We start from the raw sequence: 16151 nt of genomic DNA on the forward strand, positions 1-16151 counted from the left end.
ACCCCCTCGACGTTGTTGATGGAAGTGTCATGCTTTTTATTTAGGATGTAGTTCTCCAGAAAGGCAACACATGCTAAGCTATTATCCCTTACAGCATGAACACATTTTGGATGTTGTATGTCAAGACTATTCTATCGTGGTTATTTGGTTTCTCGAAATGTAAACTGCAGATGTCCAAAAATATGATATTTAATCGGGCATTGCAGCCTGGAATTTAGGTTTCAACGGCTACTGGATAAATGTGCTGTAGTCTAAATAAATGTAACATTTATCATTTAATGTAACTATTTTCTTTCTCTAGATTGATGAATGTTACATCGGCCGCGTGCCTCCCAAGGAGGTGACGTTTGCGAGGCTGAACGATAACATTAGAGAAGGTTTTTTGACTGACATGTGCAAGAAATTTGGGGACATAGAAGAGGTGGAAATTCTATACAATCCGAAGAACAAAAAGCATTTGGGAATAGCCAAAGTTGTTTTTGGAACTGTAAAAGCAGCCAAGGATGCTGTCCAGACCCTTCACAACACGTCAGTTATGGGCAACATCATCCACCTGGAGCTGGATCCTAAAGGTAATAAATCTTGTATGTATATATGTATGTGAGTATGTATAAATAATGTGCAATTCATTCTCAGTTGTAGAAACAACATTTATGCATACGTGAAAACTTGATATTTTATTTATAAGACGTCACTAATTTCATTTTTGGAGGACAACATTTAGTCACGTGTATAGCCTACGTTTACGGTGGTTGCTTGGTAACCAGAGCACTTGCATCTGAATGTAAGTGCGATTTACCAACGAGCCCACGAGCATCAATAGCATGTGCAAACAGCAGAACGGTATTTTCCGACTTGAATAAAGATAAAACGCAGTTTCGTTTGGTTTATTTGATTTATATCCAATTATGACAGTCATCATTGAATTAGTTATAGCTGTTTAATTATTTATGTGCACATGGACGCCTGTAATAAACGCCTATAATGCAATTATGCTTAAATTACATAGGATTTTTTTTAACTAATTCTAAAGCAACTTTATAGCCGAAATATATTTTTTCTTGATTTCAGCGAGTAAATTCTAAATATGATACACGATATTCCATTTAGCCTGGGAAATAGACGAAAGTCCTTCATTACTGATGTTAATGGCTACAGACAAATATATTAACATGGTAAATATTAACATGTTAAAATGCAGCCAATGTCAACAAGTAAAATATTGTTTAATGATGACGCTGATGACGCTGTAAGTTTTTTTGCGTGTTCAAAATAATTGGGAACTCGGAAATTTCCAACATCAGTGCGTTCAAGACAACTGGGAACACTGGGGGGGAACTAACTCGACCTGGGAAAAATCGTTTTGAATGGTCATCTTTCGAGAGCTCTGACTTTCCGACCAGAAGATCACTGACCTCATGAGTTCCTAATTATCTTGGAAGTACCACTATTCTCTTAATCTCTTGAATAGACAGAGGTACCTCTTACATCAGCAGAGGGTCATAGGGAAAGTGCTCAGTGCCGCATTTAATATAAACTGGTAGCCTATATAATGAGAGGCTGGAGATCAAGCAGAAAATCTAAGGCCTACTGAGTACCGATTTATCATTATAATTTCACCTGCCTGCAATAGTACGCACATATCATTTACATTGATTTACCATATGCAGATTTTAAATGTACAACTTAAATTAAATGTCACTAAACATTTGCCTTGTGGAAAACTCCACATGCAGAAACTCCTCAAATTCTGTTTTCAAGTTTTATTTTATTTTATATTTATTTATTGCTGTGAATGATGTTCTTCTTACATACCTCTAAGGTCAGCCTGGTCTCATAGACTAGACATAACACAGTAAATGAAAATCCAGGACACTCAAATTAGTATAATATGTTACTTTTGGTATGGTTACATAAGACAAAATGAAAGGAGGGTGGTTGGTTGGGTGTAAAATGCGAAGGTCTAGCAACCCAAATGTTGCATCTTTGAACCTCATCACCGACAACATTAGTATTTTAGCTAATTAGCAACTTTGCAACTACTTATTACTTTGCACCTACTTAGCCACCTAGCTAACGTTAGCCACAAGAAGTTGGAATTTGTAACATTTTGTACGAATTGCATTTGTAACATCATACAAATTGTAATTTGTAACATCATATGAATTATAATTCATTATTGCTTCTGTGACAGCCTGGGCAGTGCCATTGAGGCAATCTCCATTTTGAAGTAATACATTTTCTTCTTCACAATTGGCTGATCCTGCCTGATGACCCGGTTGGACATGAGTCCAACATGGTCACCAAGAGGGATCAGCCAATGAAGTTGAGAGTCCCACCCAATTGACTACATTCAAATGGTGGAAGCCCTCCATTGCGCTGCCCATGCAAAAACTGCCTTTCGGCCACTAGAGACCTCTATCATTCTCTATGTTCTTAACATACAGTATCATACGAAATGGATGATGGACATCCACGAATTTCACACAACCATATCATACTAATTTTAGTGCCCTGGATTTGCATTTACTATGAGTCTAGTTGCTAAGGCTACTGAGAAAAATATATATATTTCACTTATTGAACCATATCTTAACCTTATCCATCCAGGTGAGAATCGCCTTAGGTACTTCCAGCTACTGTTGAATGGCACCTTCACCCCTCGGACACTTCCGGTGGGAGGAGAGGAGGCCAGACAAGTGTCCCCTCGTAGCCTGGCAGAGGCTCTTCTCGTAAGACCACCACTTTTATGTTGGATGTTTAGCAGCACTATGTTATGTTGTATTTGAGACAATTTGCAAGTGTTCCAAAACAGGCTCACAGGAAAGTTAAGCGTGTTTAATATGTCTGAACATTCTATTTGATTTACCTTTTTATGTTTGCATAACTAGTCTCTCTGCAGTGCCAACTGATAGTCAAGGCCCTGGCCTAGTCCCTTGAACAGATTGTAAAGTTCTGCGCATAAGCCTGGTTCTCTCAGCTTTAAGGAGCTTTGCATTATTGAAAGTAAAAAGTGTCCCATACTCAACTGCAGACCAGCCAGTATGAGTTTATTGTATGTCATCAGAAAGGTATTTCAGATGAAGACATAGTTAAGTCAGTAGTTTTTCCAGCTTCATAGGTTTGGTTGGTGATAAATGTTGCCCCATTCCTGAATCATTGTTACTGCGCTGTACTCCAGTGAGTCTCTGTGACCCCCAGCCAATATAAGCTGACACCCTTATCTCTAATCCAGTTTATTAGTGCAGCAGGTGGTAAAATGGGGCCCAGGAAGGAATGTTGTCTAGAACCTCTGCCTGCCTGCAGAGGAAAGGGGCAGAGCTGTTGTAAGCCTGCCTTTGAGCCATAGCCTTACTGCACAGCTTCTCCTGCAAGCAGTGCTCGGCTGTCTTCAGCGGTTTGAATTAATGCATATTGGGAACTGTCGCAAAAACTAAAATCTGACCCTACATCTTTAGATATAATTATTGGCCTGTTAATTAAGTTAAATCATAACAGTTGCTGTGTGCTCAAGATGCATGAAGTTGCATTATTTTCCTTTTAAAACCTGAACTTGATTGTGACATTAAATGGGCAATGTAGCCATGCTGATGGATGTTATATAGGGTTCAGCAGTTGACTGTATGAAGTGCCTTCTGTGAGTGTGTTTCCTAAGCAGAGTTTGGTGTGTCCCTCCCCAGGCCTGTGAGTCCCTGCGCCGGCTCTCTGAAAGCAGCTCGTCTGCTGCAGTGGGAGGCATAGTGACCCCCAGCAGCACCGCCTCCAACACCACCCCTCTGTCCCAGGATACGGCCTACTCTAGCCTAAGGCAAGACACTCCGCAGTCCCAGGGCACCCCGCTCACCCCGCGCCAGACCAGTACACCCTTCTCTCAGGACTCCAACTATTCCAGCAGGCAGGCCACCCCAGCCTACCAGTCTAGCTGGGCCGAAGGCTCTGGAGGCTACAAGTCTCGCAGACACGAGAGCAAGTTCCAGGATGCCTATAACCGGAGACCGGAGAGGCGTTATGTCCATGGAACTGGGGGATCAGGATCCTCCTCCTACCGAGGGAACTCTGAACAGTCTGCCTTCAAGCAGCACCAACCTGCCCCACCTGAACCCCCTCCCTCTGCCTCATCCTTTGCCCACACACCACCTCCCCCTACCAGTGCCAGTTTTAAGTCTGCCTTTTCCCCCTACCAGCAGGCCCCAATGCACCCTGCGTTCCCCCCCTCAGAATCTCCGTTCCACCAGCCTGTCCAGCGGGAGGCAGAGTACCGGAAGCCCTCCATGGCCCCTGCCACTGACTTCAAGCCAGTCAAGAACAAGCCAGCTACTCCACCCATTCCAGAACCCCCACCAGAACCCAAGGCCCACCCCAGCACCCCCCCTGCCCTGACACCAAAGCACGGCCCCCCCTCCCCTGGCACCCCCACCCTGGAGTCAGAGCGAAATAGCCTGGACTCCCGTATTGAGATGCTCCTGAAGGAGAAAAGGACAAAGCTTCCCTTCCTTCCTGGAGGCGACTCATCAGACCCTGATGTGCGTATGGTCTGCAGCCCCATCTCCTCCTCTTCCTCTCAGCTGTCCCCCATCCCTCCTTATGGGGGCACCCACACCTCTCGACCGTCTAGCACGGGCCTGGAGGACGTCAGCCCCACGCCCCTGCCTGACTCCGATGATGAGGAGCCCATCCTTGTAACAGGCTCGCTCCTCAAGGGAGTCAGCTCTCCAGACCATCTCCATGGGAAGAACGCCAGTGACTTGAAGGATGGTCGCCTCGGAAACCACACACCCACAGACAAAATGGAGGTAAGAACCAACAGTATCATCCTTACTTTGGGTAGATGCTATGTTTAAAAAGTGGAAGATGGAAACGGGGAACAGATACTCCATTCCATACATGACACGCTTTTGGCCACATTAGTAGTATTGCTGTGGAGATGTCTGCTTGCAGCTGGATCTGTTTGGCAGCTACAGAGGGGGCACCGGAAGTAAACAGGCTTCAGTGTCTGATAGTAAGCCTGCACTTTCCCTTTTTGTTTCATTCTTCTGTCTGTATACTACAAGAGGAAATGGTTTATTCTGGTTTCACAGCAAACAGTGACGGTTTTTATGGGTCTGTTCCAAACTTGGTGAAGTTATCAACAATATACCGTGAGTGACACAGAACATTAGTGTTTTCCCACAGCCATCAGAACTAATTGCCTCATAAAGATATACACTTTATACACTCGTCATGTACTTTGAAATCTGTTTCCATGGTCTTTCTGTTTGAATGTCTTTGTGTTTGCAAGCCATGTATTAATCATTTTGCAAAACATTCAAAGCTCGTAGTTGCTATTTAATTCTCTACCTGGCACGATAACAAATTTCATCCAAAACTCCAAACTGGGGACATGCATCAGAGAAACATCAAGCAAAAGTTTTAACCTGATCCCAGATCAATTTGACAGGCAAAGTAAGTGGCAGTACAATTTTAGGGTGTAATAGGCTACCTCTGTCGTTTCAAATAATATTTGATAGTATTTGATATAAAAAAATACTTTTGGAAGTAACTCTTCTGTTGATGTGTAAATGGTTATTTTCCTCATGTTTGCTACTACTCACTGTTTGTAACTAGCCTGTGCCCTGGTAATAGGAGGCCCACACCCAGGGCTGTGACTGGGAAACCTGACTCATTCTTCTGTTGGGGAATAGAAAACACTTTCACTTCCTCTTTCTAACACTCATGGGACGAGTTACCAGGGTGGCTGTTAGCTCCATTCAACACTCAACTCACCACTTCCTGGTTCTGTTGAGCTTGACAATCAGGATTGGCTCACATCCCTGTATATTTTATGTTATCGCAAAGCAAACATTTCAATAATATGGGCAGTTTGGCACACACAGGCCGCTCCCCAGGCTTTTTCAGTCTTTGTGGTTTTGATTGTTTTATGAATCCTGATTTCATTGCCACCCAGATATGATTTGTCAATGAAAGCTAAGTTGTTACTGAATCTATGACCATGACCTGGTTGCTCTGCGATATCGTTTTTTTTGGTAGTTTCACACAGCTATTCAAGGACATTATATCAACAGTTGTGTTTTTTGTAGCCAAGAATCATGTATATATTTGATTATAATTGTGCTAACACTTGGGATGAATGTATTTAGACTTGGCTCATCCTTCAAATAATAATAATGATTTATTTTTTATTTTTAAATTTTATTTAACTAAGCAAGTCAATTAAGAACAAATTCTTATTTACAATGACGGCCTACATCGGCCAAACCCGGTGTAGGTCGATGTAATTAACTGTTCATGATTTGAAAGATTAGGAAATAACCACATGCTGCTAAATTCTAGTAGTGCCTTTTTAGACACTAATATCAAGGTTAGTGTTAGACAGCCTGTGTTTGGAATTTAAAGAAGGGGCTGGCAGAGTTTGCTATTTATTATGATATTATAGGGATTTGTAGAGAAGCTAGAAACTTTGCTCATTATGTGGATGCTTCCTATATGACTATCAGGTCATGTAGTGTAGAGAGATGTCCTGACACCTTGTCCTCTCTCTCCCACACAGAGCCATCAGTCCTCTGGGGAAGACATGGAGATTTCGGACGAGGACGACATGCCAGGCACACCCACGCACGGTGGCGACTGTGTCAAGGGAATTGTGGTCAACTCTGCTGTGTCCCCCATGCAGTCCATGCCCCTCCCACCCCCCGGCTTCCCCCCTCTACCCCCTCAAGCGGGCTTCGGTCTTCCACACCACCTCTCTGCTGTCCCAGGCCCACACCTGGCACCTGCAGTTCCACACCCCATGCTGCCTCACCTCTACCCCCATGGCATGGTGCCTATGATGCAGATGGAGCTGATGAGCTGCCTGCCTCAGTGGGGCAGCGTTCACATGTCCTTCCAGATGCAGACCCAAATGCTGAGTCGCATGGTCCAGACCCGGGGTCCCTACCCCTACCCACACTTCATGACCGCAGGAGGGGCGGCTGCAGCTGGGTCTGCAGCTATGCAGTTTGGGGGTCCCTACCCACCCTTGTCAATGAGTAGCACCCCAGCTGCCAGTGCAGGGGGCCACAGGCAGCAACCCTGGCCGCACCCCAGCATGCCCAAGTTCAACCCTGCTGTTCCTCCACCGGGCTACGAGGCTAAGGAAGACCCTCACAAGGCCACCGTGGAAGGGGTGCTGCTGGTCATCGTCAAGGAGCTGAAGGCCATCATGAAGAGGGACCTCAACCGTAAGATGGTGGAGGTGGTGGCCTTTAGGGCCTTTGACGAGTGGTGGGATAAGAAAGAACACTCAGCCAAGGTGAGTCATTCTTCAAAGCCAGCTCCTATCTAGTCTCACTTCAGTCTCATGTTAGCGTGTTTGTCAATTCTGAGATTATCTGGAATATTTCATGAAGCACAAATTTAATCCATTTTTTTCGTTGCATGCACATATTTAGCAGATGTTATTACCGATGTAGCGAAATGCTTACGTTCCTAGCTCCAACAGTGCAGTAATATCTAACAATACTCACAAGAATGGAATTAAGAAATGTATAAATATTAGGATGAGCAATGTTGGAGTCCGGAGTATAAATATACACACAGTACCAGTCAAAAGTTTGAACACACCTACTCTTTCAAGGGTTTTTCTTTATTTTTACTATTTTCTACATTGTAGAATAATAGTGAAGATATCAAAACAATGAAATAACATATGGAATCATGTAGTAACCAAAAAAGTGTTAAACAAATCAATATAGATTTTATATTCTTCAAATAGCCACCCTTGCCTTGATGACAGCTTTGCACACTCTTGGCATTCTTTCAACCAGCTTCACCTGGAATGCTTTTCCAACAGTCTTGAAGGAGTTTCCACATATGCTGAGCACATATTGGCTGCTTTTCCTTCACTATGCGCTCTGGCTTATCCCAAAACATCTCAATTTGGTTGAGGTCGGGGGATTGTGGAGGACAGGTCATCTGATACAGCACTCCATTGCAAGTTTGCGGGCGGTGCATTTGCCATACCAGGCGGTGATACAGCCCGACAGGATGCTCTCAATGGGCCTGTAAACTTTGGGTTACCTAAAATATACTGTATCTCCCTAAAACTTTATGCTAATGGTAGAATGTGGCCATTGTTGCTTGGATACAAAAGAATGTTTTGGAGGAAGGCCTCATTTAAAACTCCTGGAATGTTTTGAATAAGAAAAGTTCAGCTAACCTTGAATTTAACCTTGAAGTTGAATGCACACTAGCTAGATAATGAGTGAAGATTTATTTGAATGTGTTGAAATGATGGACACTGGTGAAAACAAGGTAGGCATATCGGAGCGATATATTTAGAGTTTGGTTAATTGAATGAGTTTGGTTAATTGAAATATTTGAGTGCAAAGGACAATGCTGTGTTAACTGGCTATGTTGTCAGAAGTTTTACTTTGCTATTTCACTAACTCTGGCTGACATTTAATTGTAATGACATGACTATTCTAGCCAAGGATTCTCCTGCATTATTGAACCAGATAGCTAACAGGCTTTCATATGAGTACCATGTTGTTGTTCATCCTCCAGGCGTCCCTGACCCCGGTGAAGGCTGGCGAGGGAAAGGAGGAGGAGAAGGAGAAGCCCAAGCCCAAAGAGGCCATGGGCTCCAGTCTACTGGAGAACTGGAACAAGGGTGAGGGCCTTGGCTACGAGGGTATGGGCCTGGGCATCGGCCTCCGAGGAGCCATCCGCCTACCCTCCTTCAAGGTACCTCCAGACACTTTTAGGATTGACTAAGAATATGTCTAAAGGTCTCTGTTACTTTGGAAAATAGTTATATAATTTTATGTTTGGCAAAGTGCATTTGCCACAAATCCGTGGGAGAGATTATTAATGTGTTTGTGTGTGTACAGGTGAAGAGGAAGGACCCTCCTGATGCTGCCTCCACTGGGGATACTAAGCGAGCGCGGCCCTCCACGCCAGTGGATGATGAGCTTGAGGACATAGCAGAGCTCCCAGAAGATGTGACCAGGGTGGACGAGGACAGTGCAGCTTCTCGGAGACGACATGCCCGGCCGCTGGAGCTGGACAGTGAGGGAGAGGAGAAGGCAGAGACCTCTGGAAAGGAGGAGTCCCTCTCCGACAGGGAGGAGGAGCCTGACGAGACGGAGGTCTCTGACAGGTTGTCGTCGGCCAAGGTGAGCTGTCAGTCAAATGACCTAAAATCGGCCTAGAATGGGAGATGAAGTGTTGACCACTACAACCTTCAACAGGTGCTTCATCTCATTGGAGAAGGCAACCTGAGGCATTATACTGTAGAACCATTTTTTTTATAAGAGCTTTTAACCTCTGGAATTTAATCTTTCAGGAGAGTGAAGAGGATGAGGACGAAGATGAGGCAGCCTCATCCAGTGACGGTGAATCATCTGAGTCGTCGGATGAGGGTAAATACACGCTGATGTCAATGACCGTAGTTAGTTATTTAGTTCTCTATGTGTAAACGCTGCCTCTGTAATTGTCCTATCTCTGTGTTTCTTTCTCCTCCTCACTCCTTCAGAACTTGCCAGTTCTGCATCCTCTAAAGTCGACTCTGACTCCTCTGCGAGTGGGGATTCCTCCGAATATGAATCCAGTTCAGAGGAGGAGGCAGAGGAGGAAGAGGAGGAGGAGGAGGCGGCGGTAGATGTGGAGAGTCTACCAGATAAAGACGAGGACCGTGTTCAGACCTCTTCGTCGTCCTCCTCTTCGTCGTCCTCATCTGAGCAGGAGGTGGAGGTGGAGCCCAAGGCCCCCAGCACGCCCCTAGTTCCTCCCCCACAGGACGAGCCCTCGGAGCTGGCTGGTTTAGATGAGGATCAGAGGCCTAGGGAGGGGCTGAAGCTCAAGCCCAACCACAGAGCCCTCAGTGAGGGGGAGGAGGCAGCGGAGCCTGGCCGGACCAGCCTGGAGGACCTCCGGCCCCCTTCACCCAAAGGAGTCCCAGGTTTTAACCCTCTCCTATTACCTAACCACAAAAGCTTCATGTTTCAGTTTCCATTTCAGATGTTGCACTGCATATTGCTTTTAACTGACAGTTTGTCTTGACATGTTGGTTGTCTTTCAGCTGAGGAGCCAGACATTGACCTGGGAGTCGCCATCCCTGTATTTAAGATGGATCTCCAGGACGATGTTACTAACCTGCGGCCGCCCACGCCAACAGGCTCCCTGGCTGACAGCGACCAGGACACTCGACCCAAGGCCCACACAGAGGGCGAGGATCTCCCCTGTACGCCAGGTAGAGGGGCTCCTGCATCCCTGGAGCCCAACACAGCCCTCCCTAGATCCCTAGTAGACCCATCTATGCACCTTCCACCTACCCCGGCCATGGAGGCCCACTCCCTCCTGCTGCGTCCTCCCGGCCCCCTGCCGGAACTCCCACTCCCATTTCGGGCCAGGCTGTCCACAGACGAGGATGTGCCCCGCACCCCTGGCAGAGACCTGATGGTCCGAGCAAGGGGCCTGGATAAGTCCCAGAACAGCACAGAGAACGTGCCCGTCACGCCTGACAGTGATGCTCCTCTGACTGGCAGCAGCCTGGCCAGCATCAGCTCTCCCCGCATATCCTGCAGCCCCTTCTCCTACCCTGCCCAGTCTCCTGTCCTGAGTGCAGGTATCCCCCGAACCCCCGGCAGAGATCTGACCTTCACTCCTGTCTTCCCAGACAACACAGCCCTGGTTGTTGGCCTGCCCATCCACTGGAAAGCCTCTTCAGAAAGCCCGCTGTTCAAGGAGCCTCCACTCAGCACCCTGCCCAACCAGACCCTGCCCCCCTACTCCCTCCAGGGAGAGGCCTTAACCAGCGTGCCAAAAGACCTGCCTGCCGTCCCAGTCTTAGACCTCCCTGTGCCCCCTGACACAACCCCACCTAAGAGGAAGCCTGGGCGACCCAAGAGTAAAAAGGCTGCAGCACTGACCTCTCCTAAGACTGAGTTTATGGAGCTCTTGGTGACTCCCAGCCCCATGCCCCGATCGTTGCCTCATGATGCCCAGCTCAGAGAGTTCTCTGCAGACATGGCTGCTGCAGCCGCTCTTCCTGACATCCCCAGCCGCGCTGGGCTAGACTCCTCCACAGTGGGCCTGGACTTCAGGGAAGGGGAGACAAAGCTGCATACGGTTTTGCCCCCTGACGACCGGTTCCTCCCCTATGAAGAAGAGGAGCAGGTGCAGAAGCCTGCCCGTAAGGTGCGGCGAGGGTGGGAAGAGCTGCTGCTGGCCAGCCACTCCCCCGTGACCACACCGCCGTGGCCCCACTACTTTCCGCGCTCGGAGTTTGAGGAGATGACCATCCTGTACGACATCTGGAACGACGGCATCGATGAGGAGGACATCCGGCACCTGCAGGTCACCTACGACAAGATGCTGCAGCAGGACAACGGCAACGATTGGCTCAACGACACGTTGTGGGTCCAGCACCCTCATATCCTTTACTACTGGCCATTACTAATATTACTGCCAGTTACTGCTAGTGCATTACTAAGTGCTGTTCCTTTAGTGTCCCTTTGTTACTGGTCTTTTAGTTTTGTTCAGTCATCAAGCATTTTAAAAAGTAGTAAATTAGAAATGCTTGCTCATGGTTTTACCAACACAAGGTCTTACCTTCTCCAAAAGCCTTTTTAATCCCTTGACTCCTCCTGTACCTACCAACATCCCAGCGGTGAAGAGGAAGAGGAGGGACGATGGCATGAGGGATCACATGACTGGCTGTGCCCGTAGCGAGGGCTACTACAAGATTGACAAGAAGGACAAGATCAAATACCTCAACAGCAACAAGCACCTACTGGAGGAGGGGCCTGTAGACATGCAGGTGGGTTTTAGCAGAGAGGGGGCTGGTGGGCTTGAGTTCAAATCAGCAACGGTGTCTCTGTTCATCTGTTTGTGTCTTGATGGGTCTGTTTTTGTCTAAAGGTGAAGTAGGAGCTTGTGGAGTAGAAGCTCATCACTTTCTCTCCCTTCCTCCATCTCTCTCTCTGCAGGGCATGAGTATTCCCGCACAGCCCCTAGTCTCCACCAGAGCTGGCTCTGAGCGGAGGTCTGAACAGCGCCGCCTGCTGTCCTCTTTCAGCTGTGACAGCGACCTGCTCAAGTTCAACCAGCTGAAGGTACCAAAGGCCAAACACAGCCCACACACAACTACTGTTATTTTACACTGTACGTGTGTCAATGCAATACTGTGTCACTTCAATTTGTCCTTTTTAACACTTCCCCAGTTCCGTAAGAAGAAGATTCGGTTCTGTAAGTCGCACATCCACGACTGGGGCTTGTTCGCTATGGAGCCAATTGCTGCTGATGAGATGGTGATTGAGTATGTGGGGCAGAACATCAGACAGGTGAGTAGAACAGGTTATGTACAGATGGGAAGCATTCTACAAATGATCCAACACCACTAACATGCACTTTGTGCCGGCTGCAAAACATCATGCCATACAGGTGAGTGTTAAGCAGGCTGAGTATAAACCCATCCAATCCTGTGTCTAGGTGATTGCTGACATGAGGGAGAAGCGCTACGAGGACGAGGGCATCGGGAGCAGCTACATGTTCCGTGTGGACCATGACACCATCATAGACGCCACCAAGTGTGGCAACTTCGCCCGCTTCATCAACCACAGCTGCAATGTAAGTGTCTCTTCTCCTCTCGAGCTGCAGCAAATCGTAATCAAGTCAATGTCAATGAATCGACCCAGTTTCACAGTGCTAGGCTAGCAAACACATGGACGCTAACACCACTGTGTTGTTCTTCTCAGCCCAACTGCTACGCTAAGGTGATCACAGTGGAGTCCCAGAAGAAGATCGTCATCTACTCTCGACAACCCATCAATGTCAACGAGGAGATCACCTACGACTATAAGTTCCCCATCGAGGACGAGAAGATCCCCTGCTTGTGTGGGGCAGAGAACTGTAGGGGAACGTTGAACTAACGTTAGCCCCTGGCCAAGGGGCAAACCTCCCAGAAAAAAACAAGCACTGTCCCAACAAACGTTGTCCCCATTCCCTGGACACACACACAGAGACGCCATGCTAAAAACACACGGACAGAAGAGGAGTGGTGGAAGAAGCAGGGATGAAAACCAACCCATCGTCTGGCTACAGTGCAGCTACCTGTCTGGGACTCTTTTTATACGCACAGATATTAACTGAAGATTGTTTACGATTCCAGGTGCTCTTTAAAACAGAACTAAACATGGGTTTTCTAATAGTCTCCCAGTGACCCTTGAATTTTCACAACGCTGTACCATCTGGCTTCCTGGTGCAGCACTCTTAATTGTCCCTCTTCCATTCAGCATGGCTCCCCCTTTCTGGTCTTTGCTTGTACAGTTTTACCTACTCTTTTCATAAGCTTTATGGCGACCACGTGGTATGTAACCACACACACACACACACACACACATCTACATTAAGCTGCTCATTGATACTGTTGACACGCACAATGAAAACACTTGTCGCTGTGGGAGGGACACAGCCTCCTCATGGGAGATGACACTATTTTCACCATGTGGTGGTCATAGTGGCACAGACAGGAAGTAGGATTGGGGCCCTGAGAAATGGGTTTGCTGCCCAAGGAGAAGCCTGCGTGCATGCCTTCACTTGCTTAACACCCCTTTTGTTTTTATAGTAAATGCAGAAAACATTTATCATTTAAGCTACAGAATGGTTAATTCTGTCATTAGTTCACAAACGTGGTTATCACTGGAGATGAATCCACACCTGCTCATACCAGCAAATAATATAGAGTATGCTGCTGTCTGTTACTTTATGCAAAATCAAGGAATATGCTTTCAGAGATTTACAAATGGTATTAAGGTTTATTACAGTAGTTTTTCCATAATTTCTGTTGTCACTCTTCTTACCGTCTTGTCTTCCCCAAAAACACTACATGGTGCCCTCTGTAGGTCATATTGTGGAAATAGTGAATGGGGAAAGAACGCGAGATGGGTACCGTAGAAATGTATTTACACAGTTTAACCTTTACACCGTATTGTAATGTAGTATCGTGTTTCCAAAAATGACCATAGGCACATGATTCCTTCCGTAACAAACTTAGTTATCACTGCACAGTGAGACTGCTGATCGAAGTATACAGATTTTATTGAAATGCTTTGACTTTCTGATGCCTTCTCATCTCCAACATGACATCCATCCACGACAGACTGCTTGTTGAGGTTCACATGTAGAAGGGTTATTCAACTGATTCACCACTTAAAAGACTGCCTGTCCTAGGAAACGGTTCAGATCAGGTCAGCTGTACAGTACAGAATAGCGATTCAAACTCGAGTACTTTTAGGTTTGCATACTTTTCTTCCTGAAGCTCATCCAGTGCTGTCTGGAAACCAAACTGATCCCCACTGCATTTCCAGTGTTATATCTTGAGAAAAGCATTTATTCAATGCGCTATAAAGATGACAACATGACAATAATAGTAAATATAGGTGAAACCTATCTAAATGGAACTTCAATGTTCTCTATGAAGCACACAGACTGCAATAAACAGAAATTATTACATTATAGAGACTTTGACAAAAGCCTTGAAATAGGGAATGGCTATAAAATAAGTCAGTTTATGAATGTAAGTTTATTGTAAGTGCCATATCCATGTACGTGTCTGGGTTGTTCATGACTACAAGGCAAAAGTGTTTCTGAAAGCTGTCGCTTGCAACTGTGTTAATGCGCATGCACTTATGAAATGCTGTCTATTTTCACCCGTGTGAATGTGTTTGTATTGTGTGACATGAATGTGTACGTGTGTTGTTTTCCCTCACTGTTTGGTGGTGTTGATGACAGGTTTAGGTGTCCTCAACTCATGGTGCTTTATCAGCCCTCACTGTACAGATAGCTCAGTATTCTACTCACCATACAGAAGTGTTTCTAATCTAAAACAATCCATCAGACGTCAGTCTATCAAATCATCACCACACTAACAACCCCAAGCTCCAATCTTCTGTTTGTGTATGTTTGTCACGTGGTTATTGTCTCTTGTCATTCAGTTTCATGAATCATTAATGTTTGTGAATGCACTAGAGGCTTGCACTTCAGCTTACGCCCTCCTAGCCAATCAGAACTCTGAAGACCAAGTCATTCATTGCTTGTCATTCAGTTGGATAGCTTTTTAACAAGCGTGATGTTTATATTGTACAGGATCACTTGTATAGAAGACCTGAAGTTGTTTTATTTTTTTCATCACATGGAGAATACTTAATGATGCATCTTTTCTTTTTTAAACAAAAAAGACTGAGTATTTCATGTTTGTATTTTCAGGGATCAGTATAAAAAAAAGTAAGGAATCTTTAAAAAAAAAAAAATGTTCAAGGGTTGAATTGTTTATTTAAAGCAAAGGTGCATCTTGTACAGAAAAAAAGATCTCCACTTCCCTTTGAAAGATTGTTTCTTGTAGAAACGTCTTCATTTTCTCTGCCCATTTCTTTTGTAATCTTAAAATATATAAATACTTTAACTGTGAATATATATATATATATATATATATATATATTTTTTTTGTTCCTGGGGATTTGCTACAGAAATACAACTCTGAGAGATCTGTGTCAGACAGCTGGTGAATGTGGAGCTGGTGGCAGTATTTTCAGCTTGTGTCAAGCTTTATTTTGATTTTCTGTTGTAAATTCTATGAAAACTTGTTTGCAGTGTGGAGAAGGGGATAAAAGCATTATGGTGCAGAAATGGCATAGGAATAAGGTGGAATCACCAGCCTGTTTCTCATGTCTATTACACAAAAAAATGTATGAAAAAGAATAATGGGAAATAAAGGCATTTTTTTCAAACGATTACGAGTTAATTTAACTAAATTGAATACATTACATTTCAGTGTTCAGACAGAGCAGTTACTGGATGATCCAGTTTTATGTACAGTAAACTGACACAGGATGTTGGATAAATAAAGGTTCCTTTATGTTGGAAACCTCAATGGAGAACACGTATAACTTCACCCATGATGAGCAACATGAATAAACCAACATTCAGAAAGGGTGAGACACTGTCCTTGGATAAACAATGGCCTTCTGTCAGTGTGTCGGCTACAGTTTAGTTCAGGACCAAATTATGTGATTTCTCCCACATTTCAAGCAGTGTCAATCGGGATGCTAGGGACTTCGACTGAGTATGACAGTCACTTTATATTATCAATAGCATCAAGGTATGGTCAGTAAAGA

General features: G+C 45.3%; 1 protein-coding gene across 3 annotated transcripts in view; it reads left to right on the forward strand.

The window, feature by feature from the left end:
• LOC106568221 (histone-lysine N-methyltransferase SETD1B-A) overlaps nt 1–15767 on the forward strand; it is a 20243-nt gene extending 4476 nt beyond the window's left edge. For all 3 annotated transcript variants that reach the window (XM_045692412.1, XM_014138370.2, XM_014138369.2), the window contains 14 exons: nt 302–572; nt 2611–2732; nt 3681–4793; nt 6548–7288; nt 8542–8721; nt 8868–9152; nt 9323–9398; nt 9512–9937; nt 10058–11410; nt 11631–11797; nt 11967–12092; nt 12201–12320; nt 12469–12606; nt 12735–15767. In XM_045692412.1, coding sequence (XP_045548368.1) covers nt 302–572; nt 2611–2732; nt 3681–4793; nt 6548–7288; nt 8542–8721; nt 8868–9152; nt 9323–9398; nt 9512–9937; nt 10058–11410; nt 11631–11797; nt 11967–12092; nt 12201–12320; nt 12469–12606; nt 12735–12908 — 5292 coding nt within the window. In that variant the 3' untranslated portion in view covers nt 12909–15767. The remainder of the gene's footprint in view (nt 1–301; nt 573–2610; nt 2733–3680; nt 4794–6547; nt 7289–8541; nt 8722–8867; nt 9153–9322; nt 9399–9511; nt 9938–10057; nt 11411–11630; nt 11798–11966; nt 12093–12200; nt 12321–12468; nt 12607–12734) is intronic.
• The last annotated feature ends 384 nt before the right edge of the window (nt 15768–16151 follow it).

This window comes from Salmo salar, chromosome ssa13 (genome assembly GCF_905237065.1).
Source record: "Salmo salar chromosome ssa13, Ssal_v3.1, whole genome shotgun sequence".
Classification (NCBI taxonomy): Eukaryota; Metazoa; Chordata; class Actinopteri; order Salmoniformes; family Salmonidae; genus Salmo; species Salmo salar.